The 27857-nt window shown below is 34.0% G+C and overlaps 2 protein-coding genes across 14 annotated transcripts; one reads left to right on the top strand and one right to left on the bottom strand.

Moving 5' to 3' along the window:
- Positions 1-7394: 7394 nt before the first annotated feature.
- Positions 7395-15872, top strand: LOC109002041 (SKP1-like protein 21). Of its 13 annotated transcripts, none has more exons than XM_035683623.1 (10): positions 7395-7547; positions 10498-10852; positions 11673-11897; positions 12237-12428; positions 12514-12624; positions 12730-12808; positions 14084-14187; positions 14298-14476; positions 14906-15027; positions 15385-15872. In XM_035683623.1, exons 2-10 carry the CDS (start codon positions 10817-10819, stop codon positions 15405-15407), a joined length of 1071 nt encoding a protein of 356 aa, XP_035539516.1. In that variant the 5' UTR covers positions 7395-7547; positions 10498-10816; the 3' UTR covers positions 15408-15872. The 13 variants fall into 13 exon arrangements, with proteins under 13 accessions (XP_035539516.1, XP_018835154.1, XP_035539505.1 ...); XM_018979609.2 differs by having other exon boundaries at positions 12694-12816; positions 14050-14187; XM_035683612.1 differs by having other exon boundaries at positions 12694-12816; positions 14050-14187; positions 14906-15145.
- A 969-nt stretch (positions 15873-16841) lies between these two features.
- On the bottom strand, positions 16842-25739 carry LOC109002040 (signal peptide peptidase-like 4). Its single transcript, XM_018979604.2, has 14 exons — positions 25469-25739; positions 24463-24621; positions 24201-24312; positions 22700-22819; positions 22401-22552; positions 22085-22267; positions 21174-21208; positions 19973-20135; positions 19796-19849; positions 19103-19195; positions 18863-19005; positions 18049-18119; positions 17365-17448; positions 16842-17291 (listed from the first exon to the last, which is right to left on the bottom strand). The coding sequence occupies exons 1-14, from the start codon at positions 25601-25603 to the stop codon at positions 17185-17187; spliced, it is 1611 nt and encodes a 536-aa protein (XP_018835149.1). The 5' UTR covers positions 25604-25739; the 3' UTR covers positions 16842-17184.
- Between the last annotated feature and the right edge of the window lie 2118 nt (positions 25740-27857).

Below are 27857 nucleotides of genomic sequence, written 5' to 3'. Positions count from 1 at the left end.
ATCATCAAGAACGAGGTGTAAGATAACGAGGTGCAAGATTTGGGATCTGAACTTTGGAGAGTTTTAGGGTATGATATATTGCTGTTATTATTTTAAGTGGAGAATTTTGTTATTATTTTATGTGGAGAATTTTATTTATGTGGAGATCATTAGTTATTATTTTATATGGAGTTAAGATAATTGTTGGTTGAATTTATTATTAGACTTTTAATCAATCTCATTGTTAAGGCAAATACTTGTTTAGGTTTGAGTTGAATTTGGAGTGTATGATGGTTAAGCATGTCAACGTGTACGCTTAAAGGTTTATTAAAGCTTCAAACCAAAATAGGGGACGATTATAATTATTGGAATATTAAGTTCGATTAAACTATTGAGGAGTAAAATAGACATATAAAAATGTAGGTTGTTGGAGGTCTAGAAAATTTCGAGGATGTAATTTTTATAAAGAGAGGAGTTTGTAACGACCTAGCCCTATAATTCTAAGGTCGAGATATTAATAATATTTGTTGGGCCTAAATTATGTTTAATGGATCATATTAGATAAATGCACGAGCGATAAATTATTAAGGTTGATTAGAAATTTTAATTAGGGTCAATAACTAAGTTAAATCCTATTTATTATTTATTGAATGAGTTGATCTCCTTTAGAATATAAAGATTGGCCATTAAAAATTTATTTCAATTTAAAATAATCACTGATTGAAGTCTCATGCGCAGCCTCAATCACTATCAATTCTACATTGAATAAACTACTAGATTATGTTTTTAAATTTAAACTCTCTTCTTGAATGATCGTGACCGAGTCCAACTTGAACTCGAATTTGTCGGCATCCTATTCCAACAGGGATACAACTCTACAAGTCATATTTACGTTAAAACTCTTTAAGCGAGTCCAACTCAAACTGGTCGTCACCCTCTCCCAAATTTCTCTATAAATATCTCTATTTTGTGTGTTATTTGAAAAAAAAAACCATAAACCTCCCAGTCCAGCACCATGATTCTGTATCGAAAATTTTAGAAAGCAACATTACATGGTAAGTAGTTTGATCATAAATTAGGATTAGCATATGTTAGCTAGTTATATATATTATTATTAAATTCAGTTCTTTCGAAGTAGTGTTTACATACCATGCATGTCATGATATTTACAAACACATCATTCATTATATTTCATTCTGCATATTATAGTTATATATGTATTATGCATCTTATGTTGCATAAGATATGTAAGTTTTCATAAGATCAAGTGTAAAATAAGCTCATAACAATTAATCAGATGGTCATTGAGATGTATGGTACCAATGCAATTTCAGGGTGGACGTGCAAGTCACGGACTCAAGCGTGGTCCACTGTAGTATGCCAGAGTACTGCACAATCGGCTTCCTTTACTACAGCAAGGGAAGTTAGTGCACAACCTTGCACATAGGGTTAAGTGTGTTGGCCAGTCAGATTAGTCAGTTAATTCAGATAAATAAGTGATGCATAGCATAAGCATCAATATGATCAGTCATGATTTTAAGTTCTCAGCATGAAATATTTTCTGAAAAATCTTATGTTAAGTATGTTTACTTTAAGTTCTCAACATCAGTAAGAAACTCATTATTTTATCAAGTAAAATTGAGACTGAGATAAACACATAAAATTGATCCTGGAATTTAAGAGCTGTGAGAGTTTTAGATAAAAGTTAGTAGCAAATTTTTTTTGAAGGGGAACTCGATCAATAGATTTAGATTCAAACTTACTGACCTTTGTCCTTTAAAATAATAATAATAATCCGAATTAAAGTATTTATAATAATATTTAAACTAAATAAATAGACTAAAAATAATTTATGTCCTAATTTGAGATTTGAATGTTACAACTTATACGGACATTCAACCATCTTTTGTTAAATTTTCATCATGATCCTTTCAATTCCTCCAGACATAATAATTATTCATATATTTATAAATCATTTTAAGTGGAATCAGTGGACATAAATAAGCAACCCCTTAAGCATTCCTTGAAAAAGCGTCGGTTAAAAAAAGAAAAAGAAAACAATTCAATTTCAGACAACTAGAAACACAGTTAGCAAAGTTTCTATTACATAGTACTTGAAAAATTCTATTAGAATCATTTACAAGACCTACCTTTTCATTAGTCATTGTTTTAGCACATTTGATATTCCAAGACTAAAATAAATCATAAAGTGAAGTTTATCCCATCAAAACTCAAAATTCTAGCCTTAAATTCCTTAATAAGAGAGATATGTTAAAGCAAATATTGACATGATGGCAATTTCTCATATTGACATTAGGAGCAACAAGAGAGCAACAAGAGAGATTGAGATATCCAACGGTATTGGGAAAAAAAATACCACTCCAAACCAAATAATAATTCTATGGGGAGTTAATAATTAATTTACATGCTTTGTCTGGAAATATAGTTACAGCAAAATTACCCTTCCCTTTGTTTTGTGTGCAATGATTGTTAATTACATAACTAAATAGCAGACAAGATAACCTACTAATTTAAGCAATATTGCTAAGAGATACGCATCTACCGACAAAATCATATACTAAACAAAAAAGGACAAAGAATCTTGCCTCACAGGTTATCCTGCCCTTTAGCCCAATGAGAGTCCACACAGATTGACCATCATGTACAAAAAAAAACTAGGGTTAGGGGTAAGGAAATCGAAATGGAGAATGGGTTAGAGTTAGGGTTTGGTGAACGAGAATGGGTTAGTGTCTTAGGGTTAGGGTTAACAGAGATGAAAGAGGTCATTGGGCTTAGGGCAAAAAGAATATGAAGGAGAAGGGAGGTAACAATGATTCCAGAAGGGACACACGATTTTGTCATCAAGGAGAATGAGGTCGAAGGAGGACGAAGGAGAAGGAGGTCGAAGAAGAAGGAGGAGAAGAATCAAAACGGTGTGTTTTGACTTTAAATGAAATACACTGTTTCATTAAACATTATATCCCGCCAGTGGTTGAAATTTTTAAGCTCCCCGCCCAAAACAAACGAAAATGCCTGCCACTTGAATGAAACACGGTCGCTTCATTTAATTGACATGGTGAAAGTCGACTACGCGGCGATTGCATAGGGAGATTACGTTTAGAATGTTTTATATATATATATAAAGAGAGAGATAGAGAGAGAGAGAGAGAGAGAGAGAGAGAGAGAGAGAGAGAGAGAGAGGGTGAGAATCACTCAGTTCTTTTCACTGGACGACACTTTCACCTTCACCTGATTTTTTTCTATCCACATTGTCGGTTTTACCTAGCTACACACGCATGAGCTTCCATCCTCGTCTCTTCCTCTGTAAACTTAGGCTGATCAAGAGAGTAGAATTTATAGTTTTTCTTAGAGAAGCTAATTGCACCAAGGACTTCATACGGGTAAGTGTATTCACTTTTTTCCGGTTATGGTTTTATGCTGCTCGATTAGTGGAAGATATTTTTCATGGTTGAATATGGTACAATGTAACCTTTGAATCTATAATTAAGAGTTAAACCAGGGTTATCAATTTTTAACTGTTGCGTTTAAGGTAAAAATTGAGGTATTTAACTTATGGATGACGAGCAGTGAGTGAACATTGAAGCTATACTTTGATGTATAACTAGAGTTTGCTGATTTTTTGGATGACACATTGATGAATAAATGAGGAACAAACTCTGTTTTGAAGCCCGTAACCCCCGTTGATGATGTTGGTCAAACGTTAATGCAATAGGTGAAACCTTATCTCAGGTGAAACTCCGACCTTCATAAATTGTGTAAACTTCGATGGTTGATGTCCTATGATTTTCTATTTAGGGCTTCACGGAAGTTGCATGCTTATGACTCAAAATAATATAAGACCCCGTTTGGTTTCACAGATGGTCTCAACTTATCTCATTTCATCCAATCTCAATATCTAACATCATTCAAACACAAATACTTTTCAATTTTAAATTTTTAGATTTTTAATTTTTTCATCTAATCATTACAACTTTCTCAAACTTCCAAACAAAATATAAAAAATAATTTAATTTTCTCAAATTGTAAAATAAAAATTGTATTAAAAAATTATATTCTAACAATATTTTAATTTTATAATATTTTTATTCAACTATTTCTCTCTCATTTCTCAAAACCCATAAAACATATTAACTCAAATCATTTCACTATTATTAACAAAGTATCTCACAACTATTCATATTTCTTATCTCATATGTGTAACCAAATAAGGCCTAAGTTTATCTTGGCACTAGAGATTTCGAGGTGCGTAAAGTGTTCGGTATGGTAGAAAAATTCAGTTATTGTTTAGTCCAAGGTTAAGCATGGTCAAATTGGGGTTTTATGAAAATTTATAAAGATCAGTATGAGGTCTACGAAGTGAATAACGAGCTTTGGAGACCTTTAGCTAGTATTTTACAGTTGGAGATAAATTATTTACATAGTTTTAGCTAAGGTTTTAAATCTAGGATTATTCCCGAGAAAAATTCTAACCTATAGTTATATATATTACACATACAATGAACTCATTGATCTTACTATGTATGATTGTTTATTAACTATGAAAGGACGAACATGATTTATTTTGTTGAAATGCATTGATTTTGTAAGTGTATCAAGATCATAGTGTTGTTGCATAAAGCATAAAGTTGTTCATAAAGTGCCACAACCCCAAGCTAGAATGTGGAGTTATTCTAGTGAAATTTCTTTATCCATTTTAGAGTGTTTAAGAATGGAGTGAGATTTCTTGAATTGATGATGAACAATCAACGTCCATGAGAGATAAGTAACGGCCTCAAGACATAGGTGAGCCTTCCTGCTGGCGGAGGCTAGAGAAGCTTAAGTTGAAGGACATTTAAGTATTCTTGAAATGAAGTCACATCGACAAACGTTACTCAAATGTGTGATGAAAAGAGTCAAGCGTTCACACAATTTTATGAGTAAGACTATGGTGTTACAGACTTACAGTTAACAAAGATAAAATACGGTGTTAAAGAGCACAAAGATTATGAGAAAAGTGCAAAAAAATTTGAAGATATGCATTTATATACATTTTATGTTAATATATGTCATTGCATAATTATCATGAGCGTAGTTCTAGGGACACCTTACTAAAATTTTTATAATCTCACCATAATAGTTCCACTACAGTCTCACTCTTTAGAATATTAGATTTTGTTGTAGAATAGGTGGAATCGGACCAGATAGAATAGGAAGAACAATCCATCGATCCGAAGTTTGTTGGATAGAAGTCCCATAGAAAGTTGATGTTTTAATTATTGAATGTTTTGGAGATATGGTTGCATATTTTGTAAATGGATGACAATGTTTTAGTTTATGATGTATGTTTATAATATAAATACTTTTAGGGTGACTTTGTAAATTTAACCATTGGGATGTAATCTTATCTGATATAGTTTTTAGTATTCCCTTTCTGCTGTTACTGTTTCATATTGCTAGTATCATGTTAAATTCACGCATCTTAACTGTCATGAATGTATGAGTTGTGTAACCAGTGTTGCATATCCAAACGTCTCGATTCTAGTTAAATCACATAGCCTTCTTAGCTCATTCTTTCGGTGGCCGCCCCAATTGAGGCCAACATTGGATTCTATTTCAATTGGATATAAATTCTAAGAGACATAAATTATATGCTATTTCGATATTGCTCGAGAGTTCTACACAAAGTAACATTAAATACTTCACAATAGAAGGGTTTAATAGCCATTGTATATATATATATATATATAATATATATATATATATATATATAGCAATTGACCTAGATTCTATCATATTTAAGGACTCGTTTGGACACTTGAAGTATCTCAAAATTTTATGAATGGTAGAAAAATGGTATGTGAATATATAATAGTGAAATAATCTGAGTTAGGGAATTGTTTGGACAAATGGAGTATCTAAGATGTTTTATTGAGTTTTAGAAAATGTGAGAGAAATAGTTAAAGAAAAATATTATAAATTAAAAAATTGTTTAAATATAAATTTTTAATATAATTATTTTTTGAAGTTTGAAAAAGTTGTATTGAATTTTGTGTTTTTCTTTTTAAATTTGTAAGAATTGTAATGATTAGATAATAATTAAAAAAAAATTTAAAAATTTAAAATTGAAAAGTATTTTATATTTAAGTGATGTTTGAGAAAGAAATTGTGAGAAGTTTATGTAACGCCCCAATGGAAGGCCCAAACCATATGTCCTATACTCCAAAAGGACTAGTCAATGATACAATTAGAGCTCCATTGGAACCTTATAAAGAGCAAGAACTTCTCATTCCCAAACAATGTGGGATCGATCCCATACATCACATACCTTTATCCATATCATATGGGGTATCACAATCTACCCCCCTTAAATTCTCGACGTCCTCGTCGGGCCTGTCCATTATAGATGGCACGGCTCAAGTCCCACATTTCTGGTTGAGATAGTCTCTGATACTATTTGTAACGCCCCAATGGAAGGCCTAAACCACATGCGCTATACTCCAAAAGGACTAGTCAATAATACAATTAGAGCTTCATTGGAACCTTATAAAGAGCAAGAATTTCTTATTCCCAAGCAATGTGGGATCTCATACACCACCTATCCTTATCCATATCATATGATATATCACAGTTTATGTCCAATCATAATATTTATAACGGCTCTTAATTAAATTTATGGATATCTTTAAAGGATGTTGTTGCTATGTTGTCTATGTACCGCTGGGCATGCCTAGTAATGTGTTTTCATTTGTTTCTTTTTTATTTGAAATATTTTTTAGACATCATAAATATTTATAAAAAAAATACACAAATTTATTAATAGTCACTTTCTTAATCATTAAAAAAAATTAAATTAGACGAGCAGTCAAATTAAAGATAATACACAAATTCAGACGATATACTATCATTTTCCATCTTTAAATATCTTATATATATATATATATATATATATATATATATATATGAAAGTAGTTATTTATTATCTTCTCATTCGATTGATATGTTAATAACAGATAATTGTTATAAAATCCTATATATTTGTTTTTTTTTCCTAGAATATTTCTTAAGGCCCATATTTATCTTGGGTAAAAGGCTAGTATGCTCGATTTATTGCTGGGCGTGCCGTTTAGGGTGATTTTTTTTTCTTTTCATATTTTTTAATATATTTTTAAATATTTAAAAAAATATATATATATATATACTAATACATTTAAACTTATTTTCTTAATTAGTAAATAAATAAATAAAATTTTGACCAACGGTCAATTAGAGCGGTGAAACTAGGCGGCAGAGTATCTTTTCCCATTTATCTTTAGGTTAACCCGCAACTGGTGTCACGAGCGTGCGGCGTCGTTTATCGGAGACACGAATAAAAAACATAAAATATAAAATTTTGCAACGATAATTTCAGTCACATATACAGCTCTCTGTCTCTGTCTCTCTTCTCTCTCGCTCATTTATCCATTTTGGATTTGCCGACCACCGCCATATCCCTGCAATACGAAGCTTCCGTCTTTTCGTTTCCGAAATTTCTGATATTTCTTCCACTTTCTTCTTCCTCTGCTCACAAGGTACACGCCAATCTCACATACATGGACATGCTTATCTGCAATTTGCATTGCGAAAATATATATATTTATTTATATATATCTATTTATAAATATGCGTATATATCATATGTAAGTTATAGTGCATCCTTCTGGTGGATCTTTGCAGCGGTAAAAATGTGAGAAAGTAGAGCCTTCATTTGCATAAGCCGGTATTTAAGATTTTGCTATTTAGGTCAACATAACCCAAAGCTAATTTACGATGGTTTGATAATTTTTGTTGTTGTTTTTTTATTTTTACATAAGCTATTTTTTCTCTTTTTTACCCAAGCAATATTCTATATTTTTCTTTTTGGTTGCTAATAAAAAGGAGGAAAAGTGGTTGAACCACATCATTCTCCAAGAGGTTAACAACTAGTGCTTTCCCAATATATTTGCTCTCCTAATAGGATACGTTTGGTTGATTAATAAGTTAATAACTGTTGGGAAATGATGAGAAAAACAAATTTAAATTTTGAAATGTGGATTACTCAATTATATGGGAAATGAGTGAACTGAAATATTTGCTATAATGAGCCTAATGCAGGTATGCGACTATGTGGCTAAGTTCGATGTAAATTCTAATTTCCTACCTTTGTTTTTTTTATTTTTTTTCTTGATACGAATGAAAGGTATTATTAAACATTAAAATCATAAAAAGAACTGGTATGAAGTGCAGATTTTGATCTGGGTGAGTGGGAAATTAAGAAATGACAGGCTTAGAATTGAAAATGAGTTGAGAACTCATGATTGTGCCAATTGGGACTACTTGAAATGGTTTTACAGAGTGTAATGGAGAGTAATAACCTGGGAAAATGTTGGGTGAGGAAGTGAGAGAATACTTTTGGCCCAAGGGATGTGAGTATATAACCTATGTAAACTGATCAGGATTTTTTTGTTGAGTTGAGTTGAGTTGAGTTGAAGGTTGAAGTGTCTTACCTATTGATACTGCTTTTTGTGCAGTGCTTTTAGTTTCATTTTCTCCAATATGTGTGTGCTTGGGAGTTTATTTCTAGAGAGACGCTAGGTGTGGAAAGAGAAAACATGAGACTAGGGTGTTCAGAGTTAATTTTAGAGATGCGGTGATGCTGGCCTTTAGGAGCTGAAACGTGTTTTAATAAGAGGATGAGTTTGGATCCAGTCTGAGAATGGTAAGTTCTCTGTTCGGTTTCTTTACAAGGCTATGATGGGTAAGAATTTCAACCATTTTCCTTGGAAGGGTATCTGGAGGAGTAAGGTGCCTCTCAAGGTTGGTCGGCTTCTCCTGGGAAAATTCTAACTATGGATAATCTAAGGAAGTGGCAGATTATTTTTGTTGATTGGTGCTGTGTAAGAAGAATAGTGAATCCGTTGACCATTTGTTGCTTCATTGTGAGGTGGCCAAGGCCATATGGGATGAGATTTTCAGTTGGGTCAGACTTGCATGGTGATGCCTAGGAGGGTGGTGGATCTCTAAACTAGCTAGAGAGGTCTCCAAGAGGTAATTTCCAAATTGCTGCAATTTGGAAGATGGCTCCCTTATGTCTTATGCGGTGCATTTGGTTGGAGAGGAATGACTTGAGTTTTGAAGATGGGGAACATTCTCTGGAAGAACTTAGAAAGATTCTTTTTTCAATACCATACTGGCTTCTATTATTGATTTCAGTGGCACTGTTTTCATGATTTTCTTGTTTCTTTTTTAAGCCCCTAACTTCTTATAGGTGTTTGTCTTGTATACTTCATGTGTACTTGGACTATGCCTATTCTATATATTCAACATAATCTTAATTTTACTGATCAAAAAATAATTAACCCTAAGAAAGGCACAGAGAATAAGAAAGTAAACAAAAATAAACCCAAAAGAGAGCAAAAATAAAAACCAAAATCAATCAATCATAAGCCAAAAATCAAAACGAAAATCCACAAATCACAAGTCAGAGAGACAGAGCAATAGAGAGAGAGAGAGAGAGAGAGAGAGAGAGAGAGAGAGAGAGAGAGAGAGAGATCTGAACCTGGGGAGAGAGAGATTGGGGCGAATACCATGCAGACCGGCAGTGTTGGTTGTGGGCTGGTGGCAAGCAACAAAGTGACGTGAGTGAGTTGCAACTGAGAGGAGTTGAGAAGCGAGAAGATTGAATGGAGAATAATGATGAAAAATTAGCAATCTTGAACCGTCTAAACCGACCATATAACTTATGCTAAACAACCATAGAACAGAGTTGTGACTGAGAGGAGTTGAGAAGTGAGAAGATTGAATGGAGGAGAATGATGGAAAATTAGCAATCTTGAACCTTCTAAACCGACCATATAACTTATGCTAAACAATGATAAATTGACAATCTGGAACCTTCTAAACCAACCATCTAACTTATGCTAAACAACATATTTTTACATTTTTTTTTTATTATAATATATATACACATAGAACATAGGGGTCGGGAGGTTATTTACGGATATTTGCATGTTTAAACCTGCACCCGCCTGGACTACAGGCATGCCTGCTCATTACCTCTGCGACAGGGCAGGTTCTGCAAGTGGGCTGTGTATGGGTCACCAGTTGCCCGACCTATGTGCCTCGCTATCTCATTTTGGGGATGAGTGTGGGTACCATTAGGTCAAAGGCCGTTGGCCTGTTATGAGGTTTAGATCTTTGAGAATAGGAATTTAATTCTTGGATTGTTAATTTTGTACTTCTACGCATAGTAGAATTGGCTTAAACTAATTGTTATACTTTTATTGTTTCAATTGCAAATTAGGAGAGATAGCTATTCATTCCACTTCAAATCCAAAGTAAATGAAAATATACAAATGCACTGTCAAAAATATATGTATGCACTGCATTTTGTTAGGAATATGAGAACACGAATCTACAATTGATTATATTGGTTTTTTTTTTTTTTAATTTTCTCATTGTTATATTTTTTTTCTTCTCAAACTTCTGATTTTTTTTTTCCAGTAAATTTGCAGAACGCTGGGCCCAATTAATTCTTTGTGGTTTGTCCGTGAAGCAAATGTTCATTCCTGCTTTTTGCAGTTCAACTTTGAATTCTAATAACACTTATCGGGATTGGTGCTGGTAATATTGTTGATGGAGTTGATGTATTATGGCTATCAATTTGCATAATCTTTTTATATTAGAAAGCTGGATTGCTTAGGAAAGGAGGGTTGTCATTTGGCCTTCAGGAGCTTTTCAGTCTTTGAAAAAGGGATTATACTTCTATTGGAGAGGAGCTTTATATATTCACCGTTCTTGGTGTTTAAAAATAATTGGAAAAATGTCAGAATTTGATATGGCAGTTATTAAGCCTGAGGTATGATACTTTTATTCTTGCTTCATTTGCTATTGTGTAGGTCAGTTTTCAACTAGTGAATCTTAAGAGATCAAAGCTCGTTGTGTTGCAAGTGTGAAAATGTGCACTCCTACACACATGCATGCGTGTGCATTGATACGTATTTGTACGTAGATTGAGGGAGTTGAATCTTTCTATTTTTTGCTGGGACTGGGTAGAGTTGAAGACAGGGTTGATGGCTTTTGCCCTTTAGAGAAGTCAGTTATTGTATGATTAGGATGATGATGCTTTTCCTATGAGCAAAAACTTTACCCAATGCTACACCACCTTTATATGATGTTGATAAAGGCTAAACTTTACTTAACACAACACCTTTTTACGATCTTAACAAAGCCCATGGATGGGAGATCTGAACTTGGAACTTTGTGCAACCACCTCCAGACTTTGCCTCAAATTCGGTGCTTTAAACATTAGTGGTCACTGGTCATGTGGAAGAGAACAGATGTCATATTATTTCTTCTATAGGGATGCAGGAAGATGGATGAACAGTTCTGAACTGATGTAAACAGTAAGGAAAGATGCTCTGTGATTGTTATATATGCATTATACAAAGTTCAAATCCTGACGCAGCTTGATATACATGTAAATGAGTAAAAAAGATAATTAGTTATGTTCAAGGTTGTTACTTATCAAAAAAAGTTATGTTCAAGGTTGAGCCCCTTTTTCTGGCAGTTCTTAATGCTTGCAGTTACTTTGTTCTTTTTTCAGCCTCAGTTTGTAATTGTGTCTTTTAGTTTTAATAATGATCCTGAAGCTGTTTGGTACCAAAATGCATTTGCAGATGATAAAGTCCTATATATGGCTTCAGACTGCTGATGGTTCAATCCAACAAGTGGAGCAAGAGGTTGCCATGTTTTGCCCTATGATATGTCATGAAATCATTCAAAAAGGCATGGGATCATCCAAGACTTATGCAATATCGCTCCCACAGCGAGTTAATCCTTGTATGTTGAGCTTAATTCTGGATTACTGCAGGTTTCATCAAGTAACTGGTCGCTCTAACAAGGTTTTACATAATTCTGACTTTCGCTTTCCTTTTGTCGGGATGATCTTCTTTCCTTGCTCTTGAGTCTAGGCATATTATAAACCTGAGAGTGTATGAGTTGTAGCACAAATTGTACTTCCTCCTCCCATAGGAACAGGGTAGAGACTGAGGTTGCGGGTTCAAGATTTGTTTGGTGTATGTGTAACTTTCCAATTGGAAAAAGTGCAACCTGAGAAATTTGGATCAGTTCTTTAGCTGTTTCTTCGTCAATAATTTATTCAGATTTGATGATACAATTTTGGAATGGCTAACCATGAATGGCAAAAGCTGAGTTTGACTTCAGGCTGTTCTCTTGCATAGGAACGCAAGTCTTTTGACGAAAAGTTCATTAGGATGGACACAAAGAGGCTCTGTGAGTTGACATCTGCTGCGGACGGCCTCCAGTTAAAGCCTTTGGTTGATCTTACAAGTCGTGCACTTGCACGAATAATAGAAGGGAAAACCCCCGAGGAGATTCGTGAGATATTTCATTTGCCCGATGATCTTACAGAGGTGCTTGTTGCTTCCAAGATCTGTTTATGCTTAGTAATTCCCTTTTCATCTCCTCCGTTGATTCTAATGCAAGCCCATTATCCAGGAAGAGAAACTGGAGCCCCTAAAAAACTCTACTGACGATCCACGTATTCGACTATTGAATAGATTGTATGCAAGAAAGAGGAAAGAACTTAAAGAGAGAGAACATTTAAAGGTGATTCTAATGCAAACCCATTATCCAGCAAATGTGTTCATGCGCCACTAAATACACAAAACTGTATAGGAGGTTGATGACAATTGGACCTGCCATATGTTTCAGAATGTTGAGACTGAGGAAGAGCGTGTTGATGACCGTTCAGTTGAAGATCTTCTGTCATTTATCAATGGAGGAAATGGAGGTATACATGTATGTTTGTCTACTGTATGTTGTATGATAGTTCATGGGTTTATTTTATCACCTTTTAACAATATATGTGGAATTTTGTTGACTGGCCCTAAACTGGACTTCTCGACATTGTATGAATATTAACTGGCATCACTTTTGGCACGTGAATGTGCGAAGGCTATATTAACATAATGGCCTCATGGGAAGTCCTCGTGTTGCACCCCTCGTCTTTATTACTTAAAAAAAAAAAGGCTATATTAACAAAACCACCTCATAGACTGCAATGCATACTATACTTCTCCTTTGGGAGCAGGAGAAAAATCAGAACATACACACAGGCTTAAATGAGTGGGGGACATGTTAGGCCTCGTTCTTTGGAAACATGAACTGTTGATTGTCAGATGGTTTGTTTGAATTAAAGTGATTTTTTTTTTTTTAAAAGCTAGTTGTGTTAAATCTGTGTATAAGTTGTATTGCTCAGTTTGGATATCTGAGTTGATAAGGGTTTTTGTTAGAGAGGTGCAATAGAGAGCAAACAGTGCAATGAACTGGGGTTGGAAACTTGTTTCTTCTGATGTCCTTTACCTAGGAACATCAGACTTGATTAGCTTATGCTATAGCCCCTCCAAAAATCATATAAGAAAATATTTTGTTGATGTTAATACAGAAATGTAAGCAATCTAGTGGAGTGACCTTGAAATGCTTAGATGCACTCAACATCTGGTTGTGGGCCCCCATCAAATAAATAGAGATTTTAGCCTCTGGTGGGGATCTATCACTGGGCTGACTTATTATTAAATATAGGTTTTTATATCAGCCCAAAAAATAGTTTTAATAACTCGGCGATTTTTTATTTTTATATGTTCTTTTTTTTTTTCTGTGTTGGTTGATATTTTTAATTTAGTTATAAAGTTTTGCTACTGACAAGTTGGTGTGTAGAGCTGTTATATTTATAAAAAAATTCATAAAACACCAATATTTTTTTATGCTAGCTGATGTGGCAGACTTCTACATCAGTGATGTCATAAACAGACTTGTAAATAGATTTTTAGTTATTTTAATGAACCACAGTACTGGAGAATTTAGAATTTTCGATGCATACATACATGCATCTTAATTATTGCTTGTGTTTTTTCCTGGATTTCATGCTTCCACTTCTTACTGCACATTGGAGTATTAGAGATTCTTTTGAAGAAAATGGGCTCTGAAGTGTAGCTTCTTAGTCTTTTCCCCCTAATTTATTTCCTTTTGAAGGCCTCATTAGAGGTAAGGAAATTGTGTTTCACAGATTCTAAGGTGCTTAAAACTTCCAAGAGTAAAAAGAAGAACCGGAGAAGAAAGGAGCAACAGAAAAATGCTTCAGTAGATGAATCTATTGAAAGTCATGGGAAGGTCTGAACCATCTCGTGGCTGTATCTTCATTTTTCCTCAACCGATCATTGAAACTTGAAAACATTCCCTAGAACTGCTAAGTTACTGATCTTTTTCTTCCCATGTTGTAGGATTCAAATGGTCTTAATTTTGTATGCAATGGTACTGGAGTTGACAAGTTGCAGCCCCATCCTGGTGAGACATCAACATTACCAGACGTGGAAGATGACACTTTTCCACATAAGGTTGAGTTTGATGACGGTGATATAGATGATGAGATTGACCCTGCTCTAAGGGAGAAAATTGATAGGTGAGCCGAACAAGTTTTCTGGCTATGGAATATATTAGCATTCCTTTTTTAACTTGTGGCACTCTGATTGTGACAGTGAGTACGTGAAGCTAACAACTAACAAGGGTGTAATAGGGCTACCGTTGTATATTTCTATTTTTGTTCCTAACTGATTTGACGTGTTTTCTGTGGGGGAGAAGTTGATACACGTAGTCGTTCTCATTTTTGCATTCCCCATATCCATATATGTGGAATAGAAGCATGCTTCAGGACCCATGCCCCATCAGGGGATTCATTTTCCCTCAGCATCCATTTTCATTTCATTTTGTGGAAAGGAACTTGTTCAAATAATAGCCAGTTAGAAAAATAATTGCATCTTTTGTCGTGGTTCTATTTGTACATTTATTTTATTTGTTCTTGTTGTCCATCTTAATATATTTTCTGACCCAGGGAGGTGGAAGATTTTGCTCGTAGATTGAATTCAGACTGGCCTGAAAGGATGCAAGAGATTCTTTCTTTGGGTCAAGAAAGAAGGCCAGTAAATGAAAATGGATCCTTAAGGAGATATACTAGTACGGTTACTCTACCCTCACTTATGAAAGTTTCTCCATATTGTTTTGGTCAAGATGTGCCTTTTACATGAACCGTTCTGGCAAAGAGATTTTCTACAACAAATCTCAGTGTTTTTTTGTGAGTTTCATTCACACTCTCCCCCTCCTCCCCTGTTCTGGCAAAGAGAAATTTGTGTTCATTCTCAACTTTTCTTTTACATAATCTGTAGACAGATTTGCAGGAAAATGATTTCTAATGATATGTAGCCTCATTTAGGTTCATGATTTGAGGATTAGGGAGGGGTCATTCATTCTCTTTTGATCTTTCACCATCATAATCTACAGCACTCATGGAATCATTTGTTTGCATGGAAATAGGACCAGACCCGGAATGGAAATGATATCTAAAATATGGATGCGCTCTGTCAGATTGGCCAATGGCTGAAACAATTTTGACCAGATGATGCTTACAGACACACTTAGAGAGTTGGTATTGTCACTGATGTTGGATTACACGAGAGCTCATTTTTTCTTTTTCTTTTTCTTTTTTTAATTCTTTTCTTTATTATTTTTCTTTTTATTTTTGTTTTGGTTGGTTGGTTGGTTGTGCTTAACCCGGATGCAATTTTGATTCTGGGTACAAACTTGTATTCTATGAGGGGGAAGAAATAGCAAAAATAAAAGAAAAAAGAAAATTGTGTTTCCTGAGCCAACCATATAATATGCTCAACGTCACATGTTTGTATGTAGTGTTAGTTTCTTGCCACTAGAAGTCTAGATTCGTATTCTACAAATTTTTGTTCTCTTTTTACGTGATTACTAAACAACTGAATTTTGTATCTGATCAAAGTTGTCAATTGCTGTTTTGGCTCTGTGTTTTCGTTTTTTCTTCCCCCTTCAAAGGCAACTGTGGCTCTTATTATTATTATTATTATTATTATTTCAAAATTAAAGAATTGGCTTAACAAATTATTAGTATTATTTTTAATATGTTGGGGAACCTCTCCAAGATAGTGAGAGCTCTTCAGACCTATTCTTGCAGAGTAACTTCTGGTCTCATGCACTGCACCCTCAAAAGTTTCTTTATACGAAATTGGTTAAATCGCTAACTTTTCATTAGGAAGTGTGATCCTAAAGAATTGGCTAAATAGAAGAATTCTACATTATGGTGTGTCAAAATGCAAAGTTCCCTTGATTTCATTACCCACTAGTAGCAACCATTTCTGTCTCAGATCCTGTCCAACCCATAGTAAGACTATGGTCCGTTTGGATAGAGAAATAATTTCATCTCATCTCTTCTCATCTTATTAGAAGTGTAGAACCAAGCTCAATTTTTTTATCCGAGTGTATCCGGACGGTTCAAAGAAACCCGAATCCTGTTATGGATATGATTTTATGACTCGATTATACGTAACCAGGTAATTTAAAAAAAAAAAGATATATATAAAAAAAGGTACTATAAAAATATTCTTTACAGTTTTAACATTTTTTTACTTTTTATAAAAACAAATTATTAATAAATCCAGTTACAATCAGGATATTTAAATTCGGATTAAATCTGGTTACAATCTAGATATTCGAATTCAATTTGATTATCTGTCCGGATTATTTCCAGATTAATCCAGGCGGATAACTGTCTGGTTTTTAGAATCTGGATCCAGTTATGGTCGGATAATCCAGATCTGGATCCGGTTGCACATCTCTACATCTCTACATCTCATCATTACAATTTTTTCAAATTCTCACACAAAATATAATAAAAAATTCAACTTTTTCAAATATCAAAACAATAATAATATTAAAAAAATAATATTTTAACAATATTTTATTCAACTTTCATCTAAATTTTTTTTTATCTAATCTCACTATCCAAACTGCCTATGCACCCCTTTACACCTTGCACCCGCCAAACAAGTTTTCTATTCATTTTGGGGTCAGCGTGAGCTCAATGTGAAATTAGAACAATACTGCACACGCCGCTAAAAGGTAAAATGTATACGGTATTCCTGGTTTAAGATTCTTTTTTTTCCCCCCTTTATCAGTTGATATTTAAAGATATAATTTAGTAACACAAAAAATGATACAGTCCTACGTATACCCAGGTTAGAGTTCCCAAATTCTTGTTTACCCTAAAACTCTGTCAGACAATTACAACAAGTATGCTTTCATGGTTTCATTTTATTGGGAAGGTTGGAGTTGGATGTGTGGGCATGGCCATTCCGGCTCTCCTCTAGACCAAAGGATTTTAAGCTCACCTCTCTTCTTTCCCAAAGTCAAAAAAGTTCCTGCATTCATGACCAAACAATTGAGTAAAAAGAAACTGGTGCTTATCATCTATTAAACTAAATTCCAACTTACCTAGTGTGAATGGAACAATGTAAAGCAAAGCTGGTTGGCCGTGACCGTCCATCATGTTCAAAGCAACATATGTGACAAGGAGACCTGCGCGTTAATGCCGGCAATGTGATCAACAAAATCAAAACAATTTAGAGTAAAATTAGAGCAGGACATTTTACAGCATCATATATGTATTCTATATGCACAAGTTAATGTTCAGTAATACTGTCTGATGACTTCTTGACATTAAAACCCGTCTCTTCCAGCACGTCAATGTGACAGTATACCACTGAGTCAAAGGGTTGAGAACACTATTCTTGAACAACTTGGAGTCATATACTACTATCATATTTCATACACAGGAGAAAAACAAGGTCAGATGAAAGGAAGAGATAGAGTGGTAGGGAAGAAAGAGCGTGCCACCCTCCGATACATGATCAATGAAAAGGGCAGAAACATTTTCCCATTTAATAGTTATCCTATCACAAACTAGTGAGTGCATACTGATGAAATTTATCGGTTAATTGTTGAACCTTCTTTCTAATTGTGGCATGCATCTGAGATTTGTGAAATGGGTACTCAGTATTTTTCCTTGGATACCAACATAGTTTTTCCAGTTGCCTATATTTTCTTGAAAATTTCCCAGTAGTAAGACATTTTCTCAAGGTCCAAGGGGGGCATGGTTCCAGATTTAGTATCTCATACCTAAACCGTAAGCAGTCATTGCCCAAAGGAAGTACCCTGATCGAAGACTCTTCTTTGCCAACCAATCATACCTGTCAAAGTTTCCCATACAATTTTTAGAATATGGAAGGTGTTAGACACTGAACTCTCTTTCTCTCTCCATTTTAAACATATCAAAGAAAAAAACACTTAAAGATACTGGACCAGTAAAGATATATACTTGAAGATAAATATAAAGGTTCCAGGATGAGCCCTCATACATATAAATTAGCTTATTAACATTATGCCTTGTTCCTTTAAAAGTCGGTATGTTCACACCTGTGTCGTTTGGCTCCTAAATATACATAAAAATAAAAAAAACAGGCCTTATAGCATATGAAAAGTTTAGAATCATTGAACGGAATAAATAGCAAAGACAATGTTGTAGCAATGGTGGTCAAAACTAAATTTTAGAGGAGATAATGGACTGTATTAGTAAAGCTTTATATATATGGCATCAACCAATGAGCTCTGGCTCAAATGGTTACATTTTCTCCACATGAGAATGAAGTGGAGGACGAGGTTATGAATTCAATACCCTGTTGGGGGCGTGCAAAACTTAGGAAATTTGGTCAATAATCCCTTGTGCTTTGACTAAGTTGAGATTCCCCCTTGCGTTTTTTTAGGAGTAGCACATTTTATTTTAGAGGAATAGCCTGTGCTAGTCGTTAAAAAAAAGGCACAAGGGGCAAATCTTATTCTGGCCATAACATAGGAGGTTACTGAAAAATGTTTCTATTGATAAAAGAGAGAAATAAAACAAGAAAAAATTCATATATGGTATCATAGCTTGAACCTTAATGAAAATGCTACAAGCAGTCCTGGTAAGATAATGTCACCAAATCCTATGATGCTGTAGCCACCCCAAGGGTCAAACATCCGTGGGATTTTTAGTACCATTGGGATACCATCCCCTCCACTCTTATCACCCCGAGCTACCTGTACAGAAGATGAAGCATGAAGAATTATAGGTACTCTTTCATTCGGCAGACTGATGGTTCAACTGAGAAGGATAGATGTTTTTTGACCTACTCACCACTATCATCACGCTCTCATGAAACAACGGTTTAGAAACAAATACCCAAAAGATGTCGTACAAGAAGGCACAACTGAGGAGGACTGTTCCAACCTGATTACAAATAAAACAGGAAGATGTCAATCTGAATGTCCCCTTAAGACTGAATCAAGCAAATACTTGCCAACTAACGTTAATACTCCTTCAAAGGAAAAAAGGAGAGATAAAGGGGATACAACATAACTATCAGAATCAATATCATTTTCTGAACTACTAATGTTTTCCCCATTGTATGCGTTACTTTTTTTTATAAGTAAGAAGATATTTTATTGATATAGAAATGGGTATGTGTTACTTGATTTGTGTTTCGTCAAATTTTCTTTTAGTGCCGCATTCCTCATTTTGACCTGTCTTATACTCCATGCTCAGGGCCTTCAACCTCTCTCGGATAGAAGTATAATACCATAAATTAATACTTATCAAAACGAAATAATTTCATAAAAGTAATACAAGTAAAAAGCATCGTATGTTACTTTTCTTCAGAAACATTAAGAGCAAGTTGATGTTGGAAGCCTTAAACCAGAGAAAGCTGTCAAGAAAGATTACAAGGATATTCTTGCATGGGGGATTATCATATAATAACCATGCAATAGCAAAGCCTGCAGATTTCTCAAACCAGTTACTACGAAAAGCCAAACAAGTTCAAATAATTACCTTGAGATTCGGGACACGAACAATTTGAAGGACGGTGATTATTAGTGTGATACCCTGAGTGAAGGGGAAAAAGGAAGTTACTATGAAATTCAGTCGTCCCCTCCTATTTACTTGCAAATTAAAAAGAAGCTAAAAGAACCAATATAAAACAGGAAGTTAATAGAAACTTTTTCTTACAAGGACATCTTGACCAATCCAAGCATGTGATTTTTTGCGAAAGAAAGCCCAAACAATAGCAAATGCAACGCAGAAGGGAGAAATGGCCAATGTCAGATATGACACAGCTCCAAAGAATGGTACTTTAACAAATGACTGTCCCACACGTTCAAACCATCTGAAACTACAGTTGTTTGGTTGTCAGTCCCATGTTATGGAAGATCTACTAACCAAATGGTATAAAAAAATATAACAGATCAAACACCAGCACATTCTCCAAGGAAATCCTCTCCATTCTTCTCAATCACTGTAAAATAGACAATAATGGTTCCATGGAATTCTCACATTTAAACATGCTTTCCAAACACATATAATTGATTTTTGGTTTTAGCTGACCTCATGGGAAGCATGGCATGTGACACTATTGAGAAGTGCTAGGTCTACAAAGAAAATTATAACAATAACTCTTACAAATTGGTGTAGCTTGATGTGATTAGTCAGATTGTAAAGCTCTTTTTATTTGTAAAATAGATTTGACATACCATATCAAGCCATGTCAGTTTGTAAAGGTTTTTGTAATTCTCATTGTGGACCAAACATTTCTAGACACAATTTATCCAATCTTCTCATTTTTTTTTCTTTTAATTTTCTCAGATATATTACACTGACTGGGAAGCTAATGGCACCAAGAGTAAACTTGTTTTTTTTCTTCTTTTTTCTCTTGGCAAGTTAGTCCAACGTATATTTCTTGAATTTAGTTATTGGTAATAATATGATGGCTACAATATGGATTGCAATCAAAGCGTCACAATCAGTAACTGTTTGCAGACAAGCTGTCAGGGAGATAAGTCGAACACCTGGAAAATTCCACATTCTTTTGAGTCTAATTCTTTAACATTATATCTTGAGTGATTTTTTAAATTTCGTGCTCTACTCGATTTATTGCATTCTAGAAATAGAAATAAAGGTTGGCAGAAGAGAGAAATCTAGATGAAGGAACAAAAAAACATCCACAATAAAATTGATTGGAAGATAAAATACATGCTTTCCTGAAAAAAGGTTCATCCTAGTGAGGTGACATTGGTAACTCCCACAAATGAGACGAATAGATCATTGATCAAAAACCTCCCCTGCCCCCTCTCTTTGAGAATAATACATTACATCAATATTGAATGAAAAAATGAAAAGAAAAAAAAAATTAGAGAAAGAAGAATATATTTACCATGATAACAAAGTAACCAAGCAGGTTTGCAGGCCCTGTAAGAACAAAGAGCCTACAGGGTTCAGCATAAATCTCCAACGTATGTATAGAATGATATGAAGCTCAGAAATTCAAAATCACCTCAAGGATATTTCTAGAGAATTCACAAACAAATCACCTCATGAATGTGAAAAACTGACATGCAAAGCAAACTATCTAGACGGTTTGCAAATGTATAAGATATTTGGACTACATTGCCTGATGGCATTGAGGCATTGATGGCTTCAGACGTAAATATGGGAAACGGATATTTCTTTTTTATAGATAACAAAGGGTAAAGAGATAATGTAATAACCCAGGGAAAGTTAAAGGTGCATCTGAGCTTATACCGAACTAGTCAAGGTTACAATTGGAGCCCCTTAGAATTATTATAAAGGACAACAACTTCTCCATCCCAAGCATTGTGTGATTTCACTTCACCTTCTTATACTCAATTCAAGGTATTAAAGAGGAGCTGGAGTTTGAAACACTCTACCTCAGTGTGACTATATTACGACCAATACTTATTGGAGCATCTATCAAAGGTGCATAGACGAGCCTTGGAGGAGCTCTCTATACGGGATCGGATGCGAGGGGTCTGCAGGCGCTCTTTTTTTAAACTAAGCGCTAGGCTGACCCCCTCAATGGGTAGGAATAATTGTTGCAAGTCTCGTCCCCTTAGCATCATGTGCACGAAGACTTGAAGATATAACCTCCCATCCACCAAATATTATAGGACTTAACTTTAACACTAAACCAACCCCTCCATGGGTATAAGAAGTTGCAAATGCATATGCTTAACTACAAAGTAGCTCTTGGTTTGGTCACTAGGAAAGGAATACTCAGAATGTAGTCATAGTCAATCAAACATGCATATCATAGAAGACACGCACCTCTACCCCACCAATGCAAAACAGAACCACCAGTATCTCAATAAACCGTTTTGACATAAGCTTGTAAAGCATAACTAGGAAGCATGAAGCAATCACAATGAATAGAATCGCTGCTGTTGTACTGATTTCCACAAAACCACTAGAACCAATGCCTTCCAAACTTGGGATTTCGTCTGAACCATCCTGCAGTCACAGCACCAATCCATATGTCAAATGATAGAATCAGTGGAAATTCAGCAATGATTCATTCAATCCCAACAAAAGAAAATCCTATTTCAAAAATAGCAAAAGAGGATCTGGAAAACCAGAAGGCGACCTTTAAGAGCTTGTCCTGCTCAATAGCTGCTTCTCTGGCACTCCATGCAGACCAATACGAAGCACATAAGATGGTACCAACAGCCATAAGCCATAAAAACACCTCCGCAATGTCAACCGGTGGACGCAGTGGAGAGTATAGCTGCACAAGCACTAAAAGAAGCAACCATGCACGCAAAGAAATTAAAAAGATAGATCAGGTATTACTGAGTATATCTATGATAAAAACTTCCAAGTATAAAGGGGCAAAGCCAGTTGTCAAACTAAGTTTTGATGAATATATGCAGAAAAAAGCCTTACCTGTGGACTTGTTCTGTAAGTTTTTTTCCAAGTTTACCCCAGCGTCTAGTGGAAGCATAACCACAGGTATATGTACATGTATATTGGTTTCATTGTCTTCACAACCCATCTTAAAAAGTTCTGCATGACAGAAGGAAATGTTTCTTAAAAAAAGGTTCAACTGACTGTTTTGAAGATTGTTAATTAGAATTACAAGCAAGCATTACAATGATGACACCCTTTCAGCACTTGCAATTGACCGCCATTTCCTCTTACTACTGATCTTCTATTTCAGAAAAGGGAGACATTTCTTACTCTTTTATTTGATAGGTAAAAAAAAATATTTGAATCAAATGAATAGGCGTAACCCAAGTACATAGGAAGTATACAAGAGGAAACACCTAGAGAGAGTTTGGAGCTTGATAGAGAAACAAAAAAACCTTGAAAGCTAGCTCCATTGAAATCAATAACAGATGCCCATAAGAATAAAGTAAAAATATATTCTGATGAGATCTTCCAAAGAGCATTCCCTATCTTCTCAAAAAAATATTATTATGAGATCTTCCAAAGGGTGTTCCATATCTTCTCTCCAACCAAATGCACCACATAAGACATAAGGGAACCATCTTCGATACCGCTGCAATTTGGGGATTACCTGAAGACCACCACCCTTCTAGACATTACTCATGCTAGTCTGGTTCTGCTGAAAATATCATCCCATCAGGCCCTAGCCACCTCAAAATGAAGTAACAATTGGTCTATGGATTCACCACTTCTTTTGCACATATAACATCAATCAACAATAATAATCCACCGCTTCCTTAAGTTATCCATGGTGAGGATTTTCCCAAGAGAAGTGGTCCAACCAAAGAAAGCAACCTTAAGAGGCACCTTACTCCTCCAAATACCCTTCCAAGGATAAGGGTAGTAATTCTGTCTCGTCATGGCCTTGTACAAAGAGCGGACAGAGACTTTCCCACTCCCTGACTGAATCCAAATCTTCTTATCCACCACAACACTTACCAGAACTCATAGAGTACAGCAAGGTGAAAATTCTGTAATAGCACCCGTCTCCAATCCTGACCAGCTCTAAGAAAACCAACATTTCTTACTCTTACCACTAATTTGACGTAACACGCATTTGATTTTATCACGGATATGTTTTTTTGTACACCCAACAGTAATAGAAAAAATAATGTAGACAACAAGGAACACAAATCATTTTGCATTTCCTACACATATAATGCCCGTGAAAAGTGGTTACATAACAACGGGGAACTTTGAAAGCCATGGCATGCATATTAACAAACAAATTGTAAAAACCATAATTTAAAGAGCATGCCAACTTTAACAGCAAGGAAGATAGAGGATCTAGATCAGCACGCAATGAATCTTGTAGAGACAGAAATATCTCAAAACTGGTACTTATATGGTATAGAGCTGGTTCGACTACACTAGAACATGAGATGGGCAGTAAATTCAAGAAATGCATTGAAAAAGCAGAAGATATTTCTGCAAATACCAGGATCGCTGTTTATTATGAGGATGGCTGAAGCACCAGCAGATTCAGCCATATTTGCCTTAATTGTGAAACTGCAACCTCCGCGGTGCACCATAATGACCTCCCTCGTAAGCTATCAAAAGGCAAGGAACTCCGTATAATGCACCCATTAGATAAAAGGATAAAATATTACAGGTATCAATCAAGCTTCACATGTGAATTAATTAGTCTCTAGTAAAATCAAACTGAGGAACATCATATAGATGTTTCAGAAGAAGAATACATTATTCTTGGGAGTACTACAACAATCAGGAGGATCGGCAAGAACAACTCTAGTATGATTGGCACGCTTTTTCTTTGTTTCCAAGGCAGGGCCAAATCGAGCACCAACACCAACATAATGATCGTCTTCTACACCATTAATCCATGTTGGGACTTTTACCTGGGGAACAAAATTGCATCAAGCTTGTTACGTCACAGCCACCTTGATCAGTTACAGTAAATAAGCACCATGTACATGACAAGCTTAGGCTCGGTTTTGTTGCCAAGAAGCAGAGTAAAGAGAACAAGTTTTAGGTTTCGAATATTCAGGTTTAGTGCATAGAAAAGGTAAACGCATTACAAGTCAATCAAAATGCTGTACAACAGTATACAATTTAGTTGACTGAGTATTTTGCTTCCCTTTTGTTTTGTATGTTGAATTTTTGCATCCACCAGAACAAAATCAAGTAATAATTGATCATCTCCAGTAGCCTAAGCAAAAATATGTTTCTCATCTTTAGTAATCTAAGACAGTTTAAAATATATAACGAAAAGAGTTTTCTTCCTCTTCAACTCAACCAGTCCTAGTTTCCCGACTCACCTGAACTGAATTGCGCATTTCATTTCTCAAAATCCGGAAAAAACCCCCAAGAAATGAAAAAAAAAAAAAAAAAAAAAAAATCCTTTCGGTCCTTTTCAATTCCTTTTCCCAGTTTTCTCAGCAAACAAACAAAAGTAAAGTGACAAAAAAAAAAAAAAAGAATAAACGAATATTCAGCCAAATCGATCGAACAGTAATCTTCGTCAAAAACATAAAAACTTCTTTTTGTTTTATCCCTACTATTCCTTATCTCCCTCCATAGCTGTAAAGTCTTTGTTCGCGTTACCAGAACAAAATGGAGGGAAAAGGGAACAGTAAGTCCAAGAAAACAAAACAAACGAAAAAAAAAAAAACGAAAAAGAAAATTCCACACTCATAATCTTCCCAAAGGAGCGAGGAATTAGCTGTTTAACGTTTTGTCCCATACCAGAACGAAGTCGTTGTCGCAGCCAGGCCGCTTGGGAGGGACGTTGTCGCGGTGAACCACGTCTCCGGCCGACCCAAGAGACATGCTTAGGAGTAACAGAACTCCCACTATACACGGAGCTCTCTGAAAATCCATCGAAAAATAACTTAAGAGCGAGCTTAGATTAGCTAAGTCAGAGATTCAAGAAGAGTAAGGTTTAGAGAGAGAGAGAGAGAGGGAGAGGGTCGAGGAAGACGAGGAAATGTGAAAGGAAAAGAGACGAAACGGAGACAGGGTGGTAGCATCGTCGACATATATATACATAATAATATAATATAATATATAATGTGCGTGTGTTCAGTTTTTTTGCGGATTCACATGAAAGAAAACGCCTTATTCTAACCGTTGAATAATGAATCCTTCTACCTATCGGTCTCTTATTATTTTATTATTATTTATAAATTATTTATTATTATTTTAAATATTTTAAAATATTCTTAATAATCAAACGTCCTCTTCGTATTTTAAATATTCTATTCTTTAAGTTAGTAGGTAAGATTCCTCCCATCATCCATATCCATTAAATATGATAAAATTTAATTTATAAGATTTAAATTTTAAATTTTAAATATAATTTAAATTCACTAAATTCAATGGTTAAAACACATTTTTTTTATTATTTATTATTTTTTTATTTATAAAGAAGAACAATTAAAATTAACAATTGTGACCTTTGGCGAGAAAATATTAAATTTTCACACTAAATAATCTTATTTTTTTGTTACTATATTAAAAAAATATTGATTCAGACGAATATACATTTTAAGTGTTCTGAATTTTTCTATATATCTATTATGGAAAATGTTATTCTTACCGCTTATTTCTACAACTCTATTCTACCGCTATGATTTTTTATTTCTTTATTATTTTTTTTACTTAATAATTAAGGAAATATTTTTTAATAATATTATGATTTTTTTTATTTTTTAAAAAAATATTTAAAAGTGTTAAAAAATACATATAAAAAAGTTAAAAAAAAAATTTTTTGCCTAAGGGTAGCTCCTGCAGGAGCGGTGGACATAGCACATCCCATCTATTATTCCTGAGTGAGATAAAGATTCTCTTCAAAATATTTTTTAAATTTGAGAATCTAATTTAAAAGAAGATAGACACATTATATGACTATTTTTTATATTAATCTAATATTATTTATCTAAAGTTTCTGAATAATTTAAATCCGCAGGTGAATTCTACCATTGAGATTGAATACTCGAAGTTCTTAATGCAGTGCTTATCATGTTTATTTAATATTAGTTTATTGTATTATTCAAAAAACAAATATTAGTTTATTATATCGATACTTATCCGTCTGAAAATTTAATATTAGAGAGGATATATATATATATATATATATATATATATATATATATATATACATACTAGCAGTTTGTGACCTGCAATGCACATTTTCTTAGTGACTAATATCCACAAAATATAAAAATAATATATTTTTTTAAATAAAATTAATTAGTCAATAATTTAATGTATAGGAATAGAAAAATAAATTTTAACAAGCATCATAATGATAACAAAATGTTACAGTAATTTGAGTAATATAAAATTTAAAAGATTTTAGATATTCTAATAATAGTTTTCTTAACAAAATATATGAATTGTAGAATTTAACCACACTATTCAATGACTCAGAGAGCACTAAAAAAATCATTTTATCTTAATTAAGAATATTATAAAATTTAAATTATATTAAAAACTCTAATTATTTATATGATTTTATTCCCTTAAAAATATTTAACAAAACTCTATTTTTTTATTTAATGATAAAAGATTAATATTTTATAAATTAAAGTTGAATTTATATTTTAATTATCTATTTTAAATTTGTTTATTTTTAATATTTTAACATCTACAATTGAATCAATTCTGGATATTCAAGATGAAAGGTTGAGATTTAAAGTCTCAAATCTTGTTCATTACTGTTAGCTTTTAACGTGAACAGTAATAATTGTTCATTACGGTTGGCTTTTAATGTGAATAATAATCATTGTTTATTACTGTCCATGTTATACATGCTTTTAAGATATTGAGGAAGATATAAATGATATACATACAATCATTCTCAAAACATTTTACACATTTATATTTTAAAAAAAATGATATTTGTAGTCGTGAAATGTGCAAACTGTTCGTAATTCTTTTGAAAAAAAATGAGTAAATATGATATTTGCAAGAAAAAAAAAATTAATTTTTTAATAGTAAATCTCATTTTTTTTCAAAACGATTGCTCGACACTTACGTACTCTACGACTATATATATAATTATTCATATTTTAATGATAAGCATTTTTATTGAATAACTTAAAAACGTAATATCATTTTATAGAAACCCCAC

Source organism: Juglans regia, chromosome 12 (genome assembly GCF_001411555.2).
Source record: "Juglans regia cultivar Chandler chromosome 12, Walnut 2.0, whole genome shotgun sequence".
NCBI lineage: Eukaryota > Viridiplantae > Streptophyta > Magnoliopsida > Fagales > Juglandaceae > Juglans > Juglans regia.
Note: the sequence above shows the minus strand (reverse complement) of the source record. Positions and strands in the feature narration are given on the sequence as shown.